The sequence below is a fragment of the Salmo trutta genome, chromosome 8 (genome assembly GCF_901001165.1).
Source record: "Salmo trutta chromosome 8, fSalTru1.1, whole genome shotgun sequence".
NCBI classification, from domain to species: domain Eukaryota; kingdom Metazoa; phylum Chordata; class Actinopteri; order Salmoniformes; family Salmonidae; genus Salmo; species Salmo trutta.
The window spans coordinates 17,017,676-17,034,190 of NC_042964.1; the positions used below are offsets into that span (position 1 = coordinate 17,017,676).

At 44.6% G+C, this 16,515-nt stretch overlaps 1 protein-coding gene across 1 annotated transcript; it reads left to right on the plus strand.

The window, feature by feature from the left end:
- Nucleotides 1-9,823: 9,823 nt before the first annotated feature.
- LOC115198303 (uncharacterized) lies at nucleotides 9,824-16,515 on the plus strand. The gene is made up of 19 exons (XM_029760182.1): nucleotides 9,824-9,932; nucleotides 10,007-10,062; nucleotides 10,184-10,273; nucleotides 10,527-10,654; nucleotides 10,856-10,996; nucleotides 11,097-11,168; nucleotides 11,265-11,441; nucleotides 11,671-11,767; nucleotides 11,971-12,194; nucleotides 12,372-12,525; nucleotides 12,611-12,822; nucleotides 13,014-13,131; nucleotides 13,262-13,467; nucleotides 13,554-13,671; nucleotides 13,778-13,947; nucleotides 15,758-15,855; nucleotides 15,966-16,081; nucleotides 16,165-16,370; nucleotides 16,443-16,515. The coding sequence occupies exons 1-18, from the start codon at nucleotides 9,907-9,909 to the stop codon at nucleotides 16,338-16,340; spliced, it is 2,379 nt and encodes a 792-aa protein (XP_029616042.1). The 5' UTR covers nucleotides 9,824-9,906; the 3' UTR covers nucleotides 16,341-16,370; nucleotides 16,443-16,515.

Here is a 16,515-nt window from a genome sequence, read left to right on the forward strand (position 1 = left end):
TTTTGGACATTATAATCTGTTTCCATTATGTGTTACAGTGTCTAGTAATACGAGTAGAATGAATTACGTATTGACTAACAAGATGATAAGACAACATCAACTTTTTGAAGGTTCTACAGTGATTAACCAATAGTTTTGTATTATACTAAACTAATGACACAGGTTAAAATGATAACTGGAAAGGGCCTCTGGGATTTAATTTGGATGGACCTTTTTCAATTCAGTTTTAAACTGGGTATACAGGTGTCACGTCCTGACCAGCAGATGGAGCTATTGTATTAGTTTTGGGGTCAGGACGTGGCAGTTTTGTGTGTGTGAATGTTTGTGTTGGTGATTGGGACTTCCAATTAAAGGCAGGTGTGTTGAGTTGCCTTTGATTGGGAGTCCTATATAGGTGTGTGTGTTTTTCTTTGGGGTTGTGGGTAGTTGTTTTCGCACTGCGTTTGTATAGCCTGTAAAACTGTTGCTGTCGTCTTTATTGTTTTGTCCAGTGGATACTTTACTCCTTTTTAAAAAATTAAAATATGAGTATCCAAATACCTGCTGCGCCTTGGTCTTCTCTCCAGTACGACATCTTTTGTGACAGAACTACCCACCACCAAAGGACCAAGCAGCGGAAGAGGAGGAAGCCACAGGAGGACTATTGGAAGCAGCGCGCTCGGGAGGAGATGGATTCCTAGTCGCTGGAAGTATTGGAGGAGAGGATTGACTGGACATGGGAGCAGTTGTGGGCCCACTGTGACAACCTGCCTGGGAGGCAGGTAGAACCCGAGAGGCAGCCCCAATAATTTTTGTTGGGGGGGGGGCACAAGGGCTATTTGGCGGGGCGAGATTGGAGCCCCAGGCCAGCTCCCCGTACCCTTGTAGGGCAGACTGGACAGGTCCCGTGCTTTGGGGTTGGGGCTGTGGTGAGGCCTGTGATTTTCAGGCCGGTAGGCACAGTATCAGCGCCCCGCATGTGCCAGGGTGAAGTAGGCATCGAGCCGGAAGGGGTGATGCCAACCCTGCGCTCAAGACCGCCAGTGCGCCTCTACGGTCCGGTGTTTCCCGCCATACGCACTAGCATGGAGGTGCGTGTCTCCAGGCTGGCACGTCCAGTACCAGCCCCATGCATCAGGCGTCTAGTGCGTCAGCCCAGCCTCGCCAGTCAAGAGTCACCTGAGCTGCCCGCCAGTCAAGAGTCACCTGAGCTGCCCGCCAGTCAAGAGTCACCTGAGCTGCCCGCCAGCCAAGAGTCACCTGAGCTGCCCGCCAGTCAAGAGTCACCTGAGCTGCCCGCCAGTCAAGAGTCGCCTGAGCTGCCCGCCAGTCAAGAGTCGCCTGAGCTGCCCGCCAGTCAAGAGTCGCCAGAGCTGCCTGCCAGTCAGGAGCTGCCAGAGCCGCCCGCTAGTCAGGAGCTGCCAGAGCGGCCCGCTAGTCAGGAGCTGCCAGAGTGGCCCGACTGCCCAGAGCTGCCAGAGTGGCCCGACTGCCCGGAGCTGCCAGAGTGGCCCGACTGCCCGGAGCTGCCTGAGTGGACTGACTGCCCGGAGCTGCCAGAGTGGCCCGACTGCCCGGAGCTGCCAGAGTGGCCCGACTGCCCGGAGCTGCCAGAGTGGCCCGACTACCCGGAGCTGCCAGAGTGGCCCGACTGCCCGGAGCTGCCAGAGTGGCCCGACTGCCCGGAGCTGCCAGAGTGGCCCGACTGCCCGGAGCTGCCAGAGTGTCCCGACTGCCCGGAGTTGCCCGAGTGGCCCGCCTGTCCTCCGGCCCAGCCCGAGTGGCCCGCCTATCCTCCGGCCCAGCCCGAGTGGCCCGCCTGTCCTCCGGCCCAGCCCGAGTGGCCCGCCTGTCCTCTGGCCCAGCCCGAGTGGCCCGCCTGTCCTCCGGCACAGCCCGAGTGGCCCGCCTGTCCTCTGGCCCAGCCCGAGTGGCCCGCCTGTCCTCCGGCCTAGCCCGAGTGGCCCTCCTGTCCTCCGGCCCAGCCCGAGTGGCCCTCCTGCCCTCCGGCCCAGCCCGAGTGGCCCTCCTGCCCTCCGGCCCAGCCCGAGTGGCCCTCCTGTCCTCCGGCCCAGCCCGAGTGGTCCGTCTGCCAGGGTCAGCCCGAGTGGCCCGTCTGCCCGGCGCAGCTAGCAGCGCCACCGAAGTGGGCGACGCCGAAGGTGGAGCGAGGTCCACGTCCTGCACCTGAGCCACCTCCAGGATAGGTGGGTTGGGGAGGGAGGGTGTAGCACAGTGCCGTCGTTGACGGCAGCCACCCTCCCTTCCCTCCCTTATTGTTTAGGGGTTATTGTTTAATGGGTTTTTGTTGGGGATTTTTTGTTGTTGGTGTTTTCTGTTGGTAGGTGTATTCCAGGGTCTGCACCTTGAGGGGGGGTACTGTCACGTCCTGACCAGCAGATGGAGCTATTGTATTCGTTTTGGGGTCAGGACATGGCAGTTTTGTGTGTGTGAATGTTTGTGTTGGTGATTGGGACTTCCAATTGAAGGCAGGTGTGTTGAGTTGCCTTTGATTGGGAGTCCTATATAGGTGTGTGTGTTTTTCTTTGGGGTTGTGGGTAGTTGTTTTTGCACTGCGTTTGTATAGCCTGTAAAACTGTTGCTGTCGTCTTGTTTTGTCCAGTGGATACTTTACTCCTTTTTTAAAAATTAAAATACGAGTATCCAAATACCTGCTGCGCCTTGGTCTTCTCTCCAGTACGACATCTTTTGTGACAACAGGAAGATGGAAATGTTTTGAAATGTGTCCAAATGGTTTCTGAAGGACAGGGACAGAGAAGGGAGAGGAAACATTTAATGGTGTCAAATGCCCTGAATCCTAAACATTTCCCATGAAGACTGATCAACTTCACTAGAAATTATTGGAACAGGTGGGATTTAAATATAAAATGACTAAGAAACACCAGTCTCTATTCAGAGTGTACAATTACTTAGACATTTTATTATTTCCATATGAAAGTTATGAAGAGTTGTAATCTTAAATTGACCAGTTACTCAAATAATTGTATTTTTTTATTTAACATGTTGTTGAATCATGTGTTCATAGGGAAAATGATCAGTTCCATGGGGTTATTGTCTTTGGGTAAATATACAAATGTGCTTTCTCCAGTTTGCATATAGAAGGGAAATATCTGTTAACAAGGGATGACAGTCACTCCAAATGGATTATGATATAAGTATAGATGATTTATATATTTTTTATTTCAATACAAAATTTGAAACATTGGGATATTGAAGTATGGGTTTCTGCGAGGGGTTATGTTGTTAAATTATCTGTAACTCGTCTGAGAGATCACCAGTAGAATAAGGGAGTTATCATGGAAGGTGACGTCAGAATGGTTTCATGCATGGGAGAGATATTTTTACCACAAGTGTGTGTGAAGCTCTAACCCTCCCTAACCGGCTGAAGAGTGAGCGACAACTGTGTCTGATGACCTGTGAACTGTATCTGAAATAGACATGCTGGAATGATATGTGAAGGAAGACTAAAGGGGAATAGGTTACTGACCTTTTATTACCAGGCCTCTCATGACAGAAAAACAGAGGCAAAGGGGGCCTGTAATAAGAATAGATATTACTGGTACTACAAGTTTAGTATAAATATACATTTTTAAGGGGATAAAGCACTAAGGACTGAATTCTGAATTTGGGTTGGACAATTTATAAAACGTTTTAGTTATGATTTGGATATAGAACTGTTTAAATTTACTAGGCCTAGGGAAGCTCTGGAAACTAAATCCTGAGACAAGGAAGTTGACAGAACTTACAGAAGATTAAAGGTTTTTGTTTCTTTTGTTTTATGTCATAGGAATTTTAATGTTAAATTGTATTATTATAATTAATTGCATAAAAGGTTTAGTCTGTTTTGCGATAACACCCAAAGATGAAGAAGAAAGGAGACCAACATAACATGGGCATAGAATGAAACGGATGGACGTTTTCCCCAGGTTTAGTTACATTATGAGTAGTGGTGAAAGTTACATTATGAGTAGTGGTGATTTGGTAAAAATATGCAGTTATTATATTTGATTTTTCTCTTTTCTTGTCTGGTCAATTTATTTTTGTTTTAAGGAACATAAGTGTGTTTATTGTTCCTGAGGAGGGAATGTTATAAATTTACTAAAAATGATTTGAGAATGTTTTGGTATGTATCAAACGGTGGAAGGAAATAGAAGTAGTAAATTCTGTGTTATGGGTTAGAAGAACTGTGACTGCATTGGGGATCTGAGGGGGCTCATAAATGAAGGTTATGATAGTAGAGGGGTGTTATTTCTAGAGACTATGTATATTATTAGAGGAAGATAACTCACCGAAGAGTGATGGGATGTACAATATAGGGACAATTCTGAGTAAATTGAACATTACACATACTGTCACGGTTGTCGTAGGGTTGAGACCAAGACACAGCGGGAAAATGTACACTCATCTTCTTTTATTTATGTGAAGAAGGAAAAACACCAAAAACGTATACAAAACAACTTGACAGTCTTGTCAGGCACACATAGCTAAACAAGAACAATCTCCCACAAAATACTAACGCAAACACATACCTATTTATAGGACCCTCAATCAGAGGCAACTAGAAAACACCTGCCTCCAATTGAGAGTCCAACCCCCAATTAACTAAACATAGAAATACAAATGACTAGACTAAACATAGAAATACATAAACATAGAACAGTGCCCAAAACCCGGAATACTAAATCAAACACCCAACTACTAACACAACCAGCCCGAACCACATAAAACAAATACCCCCTGTCACGTCCTGACCCAACTACAATAACAAATAACCCCTTTTACTGGTCAGGACGTGACACATACCTAGATTATGGTAAGAGTGATAGTGGTGACACTTAACACTATGGTAAAAGTTTAAGAAAGTTATGACTTGGATTTGTAAGAGGTTGGATATTCTTCCAACTGGAAGACACTTGACTGATTACATGTTATTCTTACAGCAGTTGCTGTAGGGACCATAATTTGCCTATCATTAGGTATAGGTATATCTGTGGTAAAAGGAGAGGTGTTTGAAACAGAATGTTTAAATAGGGCTGTTATTTAAATATTACAAAGTAGTAATCTTGACATAAGAAGAAAGTCTGTTGTCAGGAAATAACCCATGTGTTAGTGTGTATGTCCTCAGGAGAAAAGCAGCACATAAGAAGCCAGAAATAACCAAGGGCATGGGCTGACTTCTAGAGATTGAGTGTACATCAAGATACATCAGGCTGGGGGTATACTTCTTACAGCACCTGCAGTGGTAAAGATCGTCATGTCTCTCTTCGGTGGGTGCATAATTCTCACAAGAAGTAAGGTCCAGCTGAATAATGGGTGAGCTTGAAAACACCATGACAGAGGACGCGAAGAGAGAGAGAGAGAGAGAGAGAGAGAGAATGAGAGAGAGACTAGATTCCACTGTAGACATACAGATGGGTTGGGTTTGGGAGCTACTTGTTCTATTGGTTAATGCATCATGTGAAAGAGGATAGATGTTAGGGTAATTGTACTTTGAACAACATGTTGGAGGCATTAATGTGAAAGCATATACAGTATTGAATTACTTCAAGAAGATATAATGTTGATTAGGGATATGCCTATCATTTGAAATGGAGCAAATGGGAAACAAAGTGAAAATGATTTGGGAACACCTCTCAGAACCTGGGGCCGAAAGGGGAAGACTGGGTGAAAGCATGAGGAAGCTTTTTAGGGCTTGTATTTTTGTGGATTCCAGCAGAAAAGTATCCTGGAGGCATAGAGTCAGGTGAAGAGAGAGTGGGAATTGTCATGGTCTCAGATTTCGGTTTTCATTAATATATTTATGCATGACATATCACATTGTCAATACTGTTGTGTTTTTGTTTTTCACTTTCCAAGTCTTATGCTTAGGAACCAGAAGGAGAGGGGTCGCCAGCTTCAGCTGGAATGTTAGCTGGTGTGTGATAAGTGATGGAAATAAGTGGATGTATGGTGTAATCATAAAACAAAGGCCATAGGTTTCTAAGTTTGAATGCCTCACAGAAAGAAGGCAGAAACCTGAACCAGGACCAGAGGTTCCACGTCTGGTGATCCAAGGTGACCAGGTCCGAGTGTTCCGGAAGAAAGGAATGAGCCAAGGAGGGAGGGTCCCTACAAGGTGGCTCGAACAACGTTAACTGCTGTCCAGGTGAAAGGAAGCAACACGTGGTACCATCTAAACCACTGTACCAAAGTCCCGTAGGAGAGGAGGAGACAACCACCAGGCCATGAAGACGAAGAGGATGCTGATACATCAGGTGGGTGTCCAAAGGGAACGGGAGCAGAGGAGATTGATGCGCCAGGCAGGAGCCAGGCAGGGACCAGGAAGAAGCCGAAGAAGAGGTGGATCCAGGAGCAACTTCCAACAGCCAACAGACACTCTCCTGAATATTCAGAGAGTCCAGGGATGGGAAGGAGTGACATGCCTGTTGCTCCTGATGACATACCTACTCTGGCAGATACCCCTGACAGAGGTGCTGTCCAAGGGGACGGAGAAACAACGACAGGAGAATGGAAAGGAAACTTTCTTATCATCAACTTCTCTGTCCTCACATGGTCTTTTTAACAGACAGTGAAACAGGACAGATGAAGAACGGTAGAATGGCCTTGACAGCAACAGCGACAAACCTAGAAGAAATTGTAAAATCCCCTCCAACTAGAGACTAGTACACCAACTAAGACAATAGCAAAACCACAAGAAAGTGGGTTGATGCAGAAAATCTGGACATCTGTTACCAACTACAATGAAGAAACTACCCCAGAATCAAACATTGATCAAACATTTAGAAAAGCAATAACAAATGGCGTGTATAAGTGGGCTCAGTAATCAGCAACTAAACATAGGATGGACAATTGCATTTTGTGTAGCAAATCACATTTGAATGATCTTTTAATAGTACCTGAATTTGCATCTTTTGAAGAATGTGTTAGGTGGAAAATGTTCAATGTATTCAGAGAAAATACTATATCCCTTTGTGCAACATAGAGTGTAGGTAGTACCAGGGGTAGAAGTGTCTTAAATGAAACTATGTTGGGAGAACATGAATGTACAACATATGATATAAGAACTGAATTAAATGGTCCTCATAATGATAGGTTTACTTTTGTAAAAAGTAGATATAAATGTTTCTACAGCTATGGAGATAATGGGATAGATGTGAGAAACACTACAGTTAATTGTTCAATTATTTGGGTGTTAGAAACTGCAGGAGTTGGTAAATTTCATTATAAAGGAATGATTGTGAATCACAAAGGTAAATGTGGTAATATAACTCAAGTAGCATTATCTCTTGAAATGTTAAAGAATCAGGAAAAAGGTATAGCTGATAGTTTCAGGATGTGTGGGCAGAACAAACTCTTGAATGTCTTCCTAAAAGACTAAACAGGTCTCTGTATTTTAGTTAGAGCGATTAAACGGGTGTTTTCATTTGTGATTTCACTGTTGTTACAGAGGTGTCTGTAAGGAAGGATCTTGTTTAAATGTCGTATTTAGAATGACATTATAAGGGTTTTCTTATTCTCTGTATATTGTACATAACTGAGATAACCTCAGGCTAGGCATTACATGCTCATACCGCTTCACAGTACATTGGTTCATTAATAGTGTTTTTATTTCATTTTTGACTGGATCTTTTACTCCTATCTGTGTTATTGATTGGAGATGTTTGGTCCAGTTTATTTGTGTGTATACGGTTGATATCTTTTTGCTTCCATCCTTTTACTGTTACTTTGGTTTGTGGGACTAATTAGTCCCAGAGGAGGGATTTATGTGGGAGTTAATGTACAGAAGCTAGATGCAGCTGCTATGCTGAAGAAACATAATTGAATAGCAGGAAGTAGCAAGGACAATGAATACATTGACAGGATAGAGAGCTAGGGGGCTACTAGGGGCAGCTGATATGCTGAGCCACTAATGTAAACAATGAGTACATTGGCCGGATAGAGAGCTAGGGGGCTACTAGGGGCAGCTGATATGCTGAGCCACTAATGTAAACAATGAGTACATTGGCCGGATAGAGAGCTAGGGGGCTACTAGGGGCAGCTGATATGCTGAGCCACTAATGTAAACAATGAGTACATTGGCCGGATAGAGAGCTAGGGGGCTACTAGGGGCAGCTGATATGCTGAGCCACTAATGTAAACAATGAGTACATTGGCCGGATAGAGAGCTAGGGGGCTACTAGGGGCAGCTGATATGCTGAGCCACTAATGTAAACAATGAGTACATTGGCCGGATAGAGAGGTGGGGGCATGCAATACAATTGCCATCTCTGAGTAGGATGTCATGCCAAAGATTGCATTAGCTGAGAACATAGATACATTTGTGCCTTCTGACATACCAATGTCAGGAGGAAGGATGGTGGCAAATTGACCAACATGTGAACCATATGCAATAAATGTATTATTTGTTGTATGAGATAGGGGGTTCTGCCACCATTGTAATCCAAACCGGAACAGATGTGTGTGTCATCAGGCGTAAACAAGCAAGAAACTCGGGTTGGAAGACAATGGTAGCGGAAGGGTTAAGGGGATGTACCCATATGCTGTATGTGCATAAAAGCAGAGCCGATGCTCAGGGAAGTTAGATGTTCTGCGGAACACCTCGGCTTTTGCTACTTTGTATTAAAGCCTATATTGAATTCATAAGTTCTTGTAAGAGTATTATATTCTTAAGACAATTTTCCACGACAAACGCTGTGCACTACTCCCTTCACACAACAGCGCAAACTGGCTCTAACCAGAATAGAAAGAGGAGTGGGAGGCCCCGGTGCACAACTGAGCAAGAGGACAAGCACATTAGAGTGTCTAGTTTGAGAAACGGACGCCTCACAAGTCCTCAACTGGCAGCTTCATTAAATAGTACCCGCAAAACACCAGTCTCAACGTCAACAATGAAGAGGCAACTCCGGGATGCTGGCTTTCTAGACAAAGTTCCTCTGTCAAGTGTCTGTGTTCTTTTGCCCATCTTAATCTTTTATTTTTATTGACTAGTCTGAGATATGGCTTTTCCTTTGAAACTCTGCCTAGAAGGCCAGCTTCCTGGAGTGGGGTCAATTGCATTGATAAAATGCAATTGTGTTTGTTGTCCGTAGCTTATGCCGCCCATACCATAACCCCACCACCACCATGGGCACTCGGTTCACAACGTTAACATCAGCAAACTACATGACACCTTACACGTGGTCTGTGGTTGTGAGGCTGGAGGGATGCGGCTTATGGTAGAGAAATGAACATTCAATTATCTGGCAACAGCTCTGGTGGACATTCTTGCAGTCAGCATGCCAATTGCACACTCCTTCAAAACTTGAGATATCTGTGGCATTGTGTTGTGTGACACATTTTAGAGTGGCCTTTTATTACCCCCAGCATAAGGTGCATCTGTGTAATGATCATGCTGTTTAATCAGCTTCTTGATATGCCACAGCTGTCAAGAGGATGGACTATCTTGGCAACGGAGAAATGCTCACTAACAGGGATCTAAACAAATTTGTGCACAAAGTTTGATAGAAATAAGCTTTTTGTGCGTATGGAAAATGACTGGGATCTTTTATTTCTGCTAATGAAACATGAAGCCAACACTTTACATGATCTGTTTATATTGTTGTTCAGTGGAGATGGAAAACACATCCTAAGAAAGGGGGAAGGAGAGGAGATGAGGAGAGGAATCCACTTCAGACTATTTAGCTGCGCCTGAGGCTCTGGCAAGCTGGCCAACCATGTGACCCAATTAGCTAATTAATTACCTCAATCACAGCACCACCCCCATATAAAAGTGCCAGAGAGAACATGCTACTCATCAACTGTTGTTTTGTCTAGGATACTGTCAGCACGTGGTAGTTGATGTTGTGTTAACTAGCAGGGGTAGTTTACTAGCTGTTCCTGGTTAGGGTTAGACACGTCTACTGCTCAATGGCTTTTAGTTTTTTTTCTTTGGGGTAAGTTTGGTGGTGAGCTTAAATGTTTTGATGCTGGCACACTATGTTGACCTGTGCTTATGTTTTACTTACAGGGTATTTGTACTCCTGTCTATGTGGCCTAGTGTAAGATGTTCTGACCATCCAAAAGGTAAGAAACTTAAATTGGGTGAGATTAGCCTTTTATACAAGCTATAGAACACTGGTATTACTTGTTGGTCAGAATCATATAGCTTCCACCCTTCAGATTCTCACCTTGTGTGTCTATATAGGGGCCATTGAGACTGCATGTCGGGATCGATACCTGTTGGTGACAACCCAACTCTCATTTGCTGGGAATGAACCTCGCTTTGAAGCGGTTGGTAAGTAGCCTTTTAACCTTATCTGATGCCAAATGGGCCTGAAATCAGGTTTGGTCAGCTCATGAACTTGGCATCTCAACATGTCTTGGCCAGTGTTTGGTAGCTGGTGCTGACAGGAAGTCTCTCCCTGCAGTATATTTCAGTCTCTTGCTGTGCCTGTCTGACCACTTAAGAAGAAACTGATATTTATTTAGATTTCTACTTGAGCATATTCAAATTATTTGATTTGACCCAGTCCTTTACCCCCAACTAGACGCTGATGGTGTTCACCCCATCACTAAGCAGTATGGGTCAGAGTGTGGCTACATGTTCAGTATCCTCCCTCTGCCTGGCCATGCTGAGCTCAGAGCCTCCTACTTCTCCTGCCACACTGACAACCAGGTTCATATATTTTCTGTGCATTGTAGTCTTGTCAAAGCCCATAGGCTCACTGGATAAATCAACATTTCAATTAAGTGACATTGAACCAGTGTGGTGTAGACATTGAATTGATATCTGTGCCCATGGGAAGGGCTTTCAAATTATATTCTAGTTAAATTGCTACCAGGTATCTCAGTTGAAGGTCTTGCTTTTGTGTCTTAGGATGATGAGGTATTCACTTTTAGCTTTAACTTAATCACCGCTGCGAGTGGAGTGGAAATGACCTACACTGTGACTGCAACCTGCTCCCTCCCTCTACCCTGGTCACCCAGAGAAGTCAGCTGTGAGGAGAACTATATGGAGGTACTGATGCATGGATCTAGAATGTGTATCCAGGGATCTTTGGGGTGGAGGTGGGCTTGTGTATTCTTATAGGAGAGTGATCTGTTATGTTACCCTGTAGGTGTCAATGAGGAGTGACGTGTCCTGTCTATATGGTACAACAACGGATGCCTGGACTGCTGCCCTTGCTACAGTAAGCTTAAGGCTATTTGGCAAAATCTCAATTAGATGAGCTCCACCAGTTTGTCCCCATACCGCCATGCATGCCCTGTCTCTTGTTCCCCATCAGGCCCACAGCTCTGCCACGTCTACCTGGCAGGTGATGTTCCAGCAGGAGGGGCAGCAGCTGATTCCCATGTCCTTCTCAGAGGCTCGGGAGCTAGGCTACGTGTTCCACCTCACCCAGGGCAGGCTGGTGTTCCGCTCGCCCTACACACCACGGTCTGTCATGGGGTCTGTCTCCATGGTGAGGATTTAAATGTCCTGTTCAATGGCTTCCTTTATCTTGGGTGCGTCTTCAGGCTTGCTCAATTTTACATTAACTACCTAGACTGGCAGCTGTATTCCGAGGGTCTTATATTGCGTCAAGTTTCAAACAGGGTTATGCTGGATGGGAAGCAAGCCACTTATTTAGACGACTGAAATGCCCCTTTTGTACTGTTGGCAAGGATGCTTCATCCATCCTTCAATTCCAGGTGAATGGTTCATTGGTGGAGGTGGTCCATCCCATACTGTTCTCCAGGCAGAGATGGGTGGTAATGATGGTGGACTGGATTGTTGCGTGCAGCACTAGTAAGTTCCAGGGAAATATCATCCCCCACATAATCAAGGCTCAGACCTGAAGGGACTGGATAGTCTTAAGCAATAGTGATCGCTCAATTAAGCAAATACTACTTTCACCTATGAAGTTATTTCAGATCAGTGAGATGTTTTGTTCACTCAGTTGGAGAGGAAGAGTTGCTCATTGGGTCCTAACACTTGTAATCTCTATCCAGATGAAGGGATGTATGATGGGGTGCAGCTGGTCTGGCAGACCCCCACTCTGCTGTCCCCGCTTGTCTCTGGCCTCTCTGGGTTGGAGAGCCGCAAGATCACAATGGGGGTGGATGGGCAGCTCATGGATGAACCCATCACAGCAGAGCAAGGCTACAGCCTGGACATCAGTGACACCACCGTCCAGATCAGCATCCCCTTCAACGCTGCCGGAGGATACAGAAAAGTCAGTAGCATACTAGGTCCACATCTGACCACTAACATGCAGAAGTTTACCTTGTATTCTGATGCTGAGAAGCTGCAAATGGCTTCAGTCACTCATGTCCTCTGTACACCTTGAATATTCAACATCGTAGCATATAACCTAATGGCAGATGCTTCATAACGGTTTCAACTCTTCCAGAGCTTTGTGATGGACAACATGTACCATGAGTTCTATGTGATCCGTCTCTACTATGAACAAATCTTTCTTGATGAATGTGGTGTGGAGACCAGACTCCGCCTCCACAGGCCCATGAACACACCACTTCTGATCCAGCAAATCTCCATCATTAACCGTAAGGAGTTCTACTAGCCAATCCGAAATGGCTTTTCAGCTCCATGGTCATGGTTGCTAATTACCCTGTCCTTCTCCCACCACAGAAACAGTCCTTGAAGATCGTGTGTTTACTGTGTACCTGGGGAACATCTCCTACGATGTTGACCTGGTGGCTGTGAAGCTCAATGGCCACAACTTCACCATACTAGAGGCGAATAAAAGTGGCCTCGTCATAACCATGGTCCCCCAGCCCAATAGTACCTTACATGCCTACATTCTCAGGGTGCCATTTGAGGATGCTGTTGTTCACAAGCTGGTAAAGAACAATTTATATTTACTCTTTAATGAACTACTGTGGTTTTTCTCAGCATTTCCTCATGACTTCTCATTGGAGGAGATCCAAGGTTTCTCCCGTCAAACTTTGTCCAATGGGTTTTGGGGACCTGAGATTCACTCCTAGTATGGTGATGTAAGATTTTGTTTCTCAATGAGTGTTCATATCCATAGTACTCTACCGAGGGGCTTCTTCAGTTCTCATTGGACATCAACTACACTTTGGTCATCCTGCCTCAAGAGGAGCCCTACTACTACCTGGCCTCAGTTGTGGCTCAGTTCAATGACGTCTGTAAGTTGATTTGAACTTTATTAAGAGACCTTAGCTGGAAGTGATATTTCTCACGATGGTATTCCTAGCCTTCTGGTTAGTGTTTACCCCTGATGTCATCGTGGCACTATTGGGCTGTTCTCTTCACCAGTTCCTCCGGTTTTCAATGGTGTCTGCAATGAGAAAAGCATCAGTTTCCAGATGGACCATAAGCCATTTGATTACCTGTGGGAGGTGGGTGTTGGCCGTTACCTTCTGACCCCAAATCTGGCAGCCAAGTGGGGCTACATCATGCAGAATGACAGCAAGAGTCTGACCCTGGAAGTGCCCCTCTTCTCTGTTGGCTACACTTATAAGGTGAGATGCTCATTGGTCAATTGCTTAAACTGACTGGTCATTGGGAAAAGTAGGAATTAAAATGTACCTGCTCTTTTTTTCCCCAGGACATCAATTTGAAGCAGTTCTACGGCTCTTTTGAAATTCACTCAAGACTTCCCAAGACTTTGGAGGTGAAGAGTTCCTTGGCCAAAGCTTGTCTCTTCCAGACTACTGAGGTCATAGGTAACTACTAGTGCCTCAATTAAGCTGCAGGCGAAGTTTATTGCCTCACTGTTCATGGTGTCGATCATTTACTTTGTTCTAGCCCAGCTCTAACAACTTTCTCTAGTGTGTTCCACTGAAGGGGTGGTGACAGTGGTTACTGATGTGACTCTGGCCATCCCTGGAGCTGAACCCAACAGAACCTTCCTCCTGGACTCTACCTGCAGGCCTCAAGAGACAGATGACACCAGGGTTCTCTTTAGCTTTGGACTCCACACCTGTGGTACCAGGGTCCAGGTATAACTGTCTAACCCATAACATTTTAATCATTAAAAGGATCAAGTGACTGGCCCTACCAGTGACTACTTCAAATAAAAGCTCCAGTCAGCATCTTATCTCGTAACCCAGAACTAAACTTGCTTAATTTGGTCAGCTGCTTAACTTAGTTCTGGGTACATACGTCTTAGAAATTGCCACTTCTAGTGTGACGTCTCAGCTAAAGTCCCCCTAATTTCACATGTTTACCATCCCAATCGTTCAAGCATCGCCTTCGCCCCAATCCTGATGCGGCCAAACAATCTGCAAGTAAAACAAACACCGGCTCTACTGCTGTTATCAATGCATTCCATCCCGTCATTGGTTCATGCGCAGAATCAGTCCATGAGATTAGCAAGCCTTCTCAAACCGTCAGCATACAGGCTGAATTTAAAAAAGTTCAGACAGACTGATGGGTGTTGTCATGACTTTGGCCTGTCGGTAAGGTTTATGACCCCCTTCCCTCTCTGACTCTACTGAAGGACTCTTGAATAGCCTTTGTTTACCAGAGTCCTTAATGAATATGATGTCAGTTTGGTTGTCATCTGAGACATTGTGACTGACACGACAACAAACTGTATCTGGGGAAAGTCTAAACATTCTAGGTATCAGATTCACATGGAATTGTTGTGCAATTTAAATGTTTGAATATGAAACGATTTGAAGTTTAAATTTTTATTTTAGCTTCTAAATGAGAGAATTGGTTTCATAAGGTTAGAGCCCTGTGCAATCAGTGGCCCGCCCCTGTGAAGAGACATGGGTTATAAACTATGAAACACACCCTTCTCTCCCTCCACTATATAAGCCCTTGACAAATGTTATCTTCTGTTCTGAGGACGATGGTCCAAATGTTTAAAAAGGACTAACATGTCAACTACAGTACTAAGCCAACCTCAGCGTGAGCTTTGGTTGGGAATGCTATGAACTTTGACTTCTTATTCACTAAAGAAGTGAGACCTCCTAGCCGTTGAGGCAGCTGTAAACGTGGGCTAGGAAAGGACGGACGACATATCCAGTCAAACACACAATGACGATACTACAACGTATCCAATTTACCACCCGTGACATTCTTCTGAGGATAGGAAGATCTGTTGGCCAGCATCTACAACCAACCTACCAAAGCGCAGCTCGGCGTAAATATTTATTGCATTTTCCTTCTCCAAATTGGCAGTAATTTATAATGCATAAGATACTGTATTTATGATAGCACAGCTTCTCCCTTTGTTCCTCAGTCTTCCCACTCTTTCACTCAAACCCAACCCCCTCCTTTTGTGTAACCAGCCGTCATGTCGGCTCCGTCCACCAGGGATGTTTTCTGTATGACATAATTTGCATTCTGTGTAAATGTGATTAGTTAGGTATTTAGTAAATAATTAAACCCAATTTTGTATTGCTGATTTTTAACTTGTTAGCCAGGTTTGAAGATGAGCAAGAATTTACAACTTTCAGATGAGACTGAAATAAGGTCATTAATATTGACTGCTATTGATGTAAAATATTACTAGGTCTTTAAGAGTTTATTCGGAAGATAACAGCTCTAGACATTCTTTCGTGGTGCCCCGAAGTTCTAGTTAATTACATTTACATGATTAGCTTAATCAGGTAATATTAATTACAGAGGATTTTATTGCATGTCATATCACTTAATCCGGCATAGCCAAAGACGCGACAATGTCTATTTATCATAAGGCCTGACAAGGGAACAACCATTTAGTTTTTAGACATGGCTTGCAACAGTTTAATGGTTGTCATTGAATTACATTCAGGCTTGTGACGTCCTCTTGTCTTCCAGGTTGACCATCAGCATGTTACCTACGAAAATGAGATCAATGTTCAGCGCACGATCCAATCTGTGACAAAACCATTCAAAACCAGGGACACTGCCTCTGTGTACGTGACTTCACTAATCTACTGCCTCATTGGTTTAAATAAATATTCACCTTTAGTTATTAACTCTCACTACAGGCACTTGTGGCTTTAATGTTCAGTTCTCTTTTTAGGGTGACAGTGCGGTGTGTCTATCCACTGAGTGACCTATACAAGCTGTTTGCATATTGGCAGTTTGAGGCAGACTCTCCAGGAGTTGGCACCATCTTGACTAGAGTTCCTGTAAAAAGTAAGTGCTCTAGTTGTCGTGCAGCTAAAGAGCGTGGTAAAACTGCTACAGCTTTTTACACCTAACTCTCTGTCCAATCAAAGCATTTCAGCCCACCTTTCCACCCACTACCTTAACCACCACCAGAAGACCATTGATGTCCACAACTACTTCTAACACAGGCCTGAGTCCTGGGAGGGGAATACCTGGCATCCACCCTAGGGCTAAATATGTCAAAGTCTTCAGCTGGCAAATGAACCAACCTAAAGGAACCACTTAGGCCCAGACCCCAGTCACCTTCCATACAATGGTATGAGATGGAGAAGTCTGTTCTGTGTCATATTTCTAGATGAGGTCTAATTTTATTTTATTCTCTCCACAGGAACTAATGAAACCACTGACTGGATTGCGGTGTTGAACATAAGTCTGGTTCTTAATAAATACCTTCTCACAAT

What these genes read in the sequence shown, in the direction of transcription:
- LOC115198303 (XM_029760182.1), top strand. Translation starts at nt 9,907, where the DNA reads ATGGCTTTTAGTTTTTTTTCTTTGGG. An exon ending in ACCTCGCTTTGAAGCGGTTG is followed by an intron (nt 10,274 to 10,526) that starts GTAAGTAGCCTT and finishes ACCCCCAACTAG; the next exon opens with ACGCTGATGGTGTTCACCCC. An exon ending in GGACTGCTGCCCTTGCTACA is followed by an intron (nt 11,169 to 11,264) that starts GTAAGCTTAAGG and finishes GTTCCCCATCAG; the next exon opens with GCCCACAGCTCTGCCACGTC.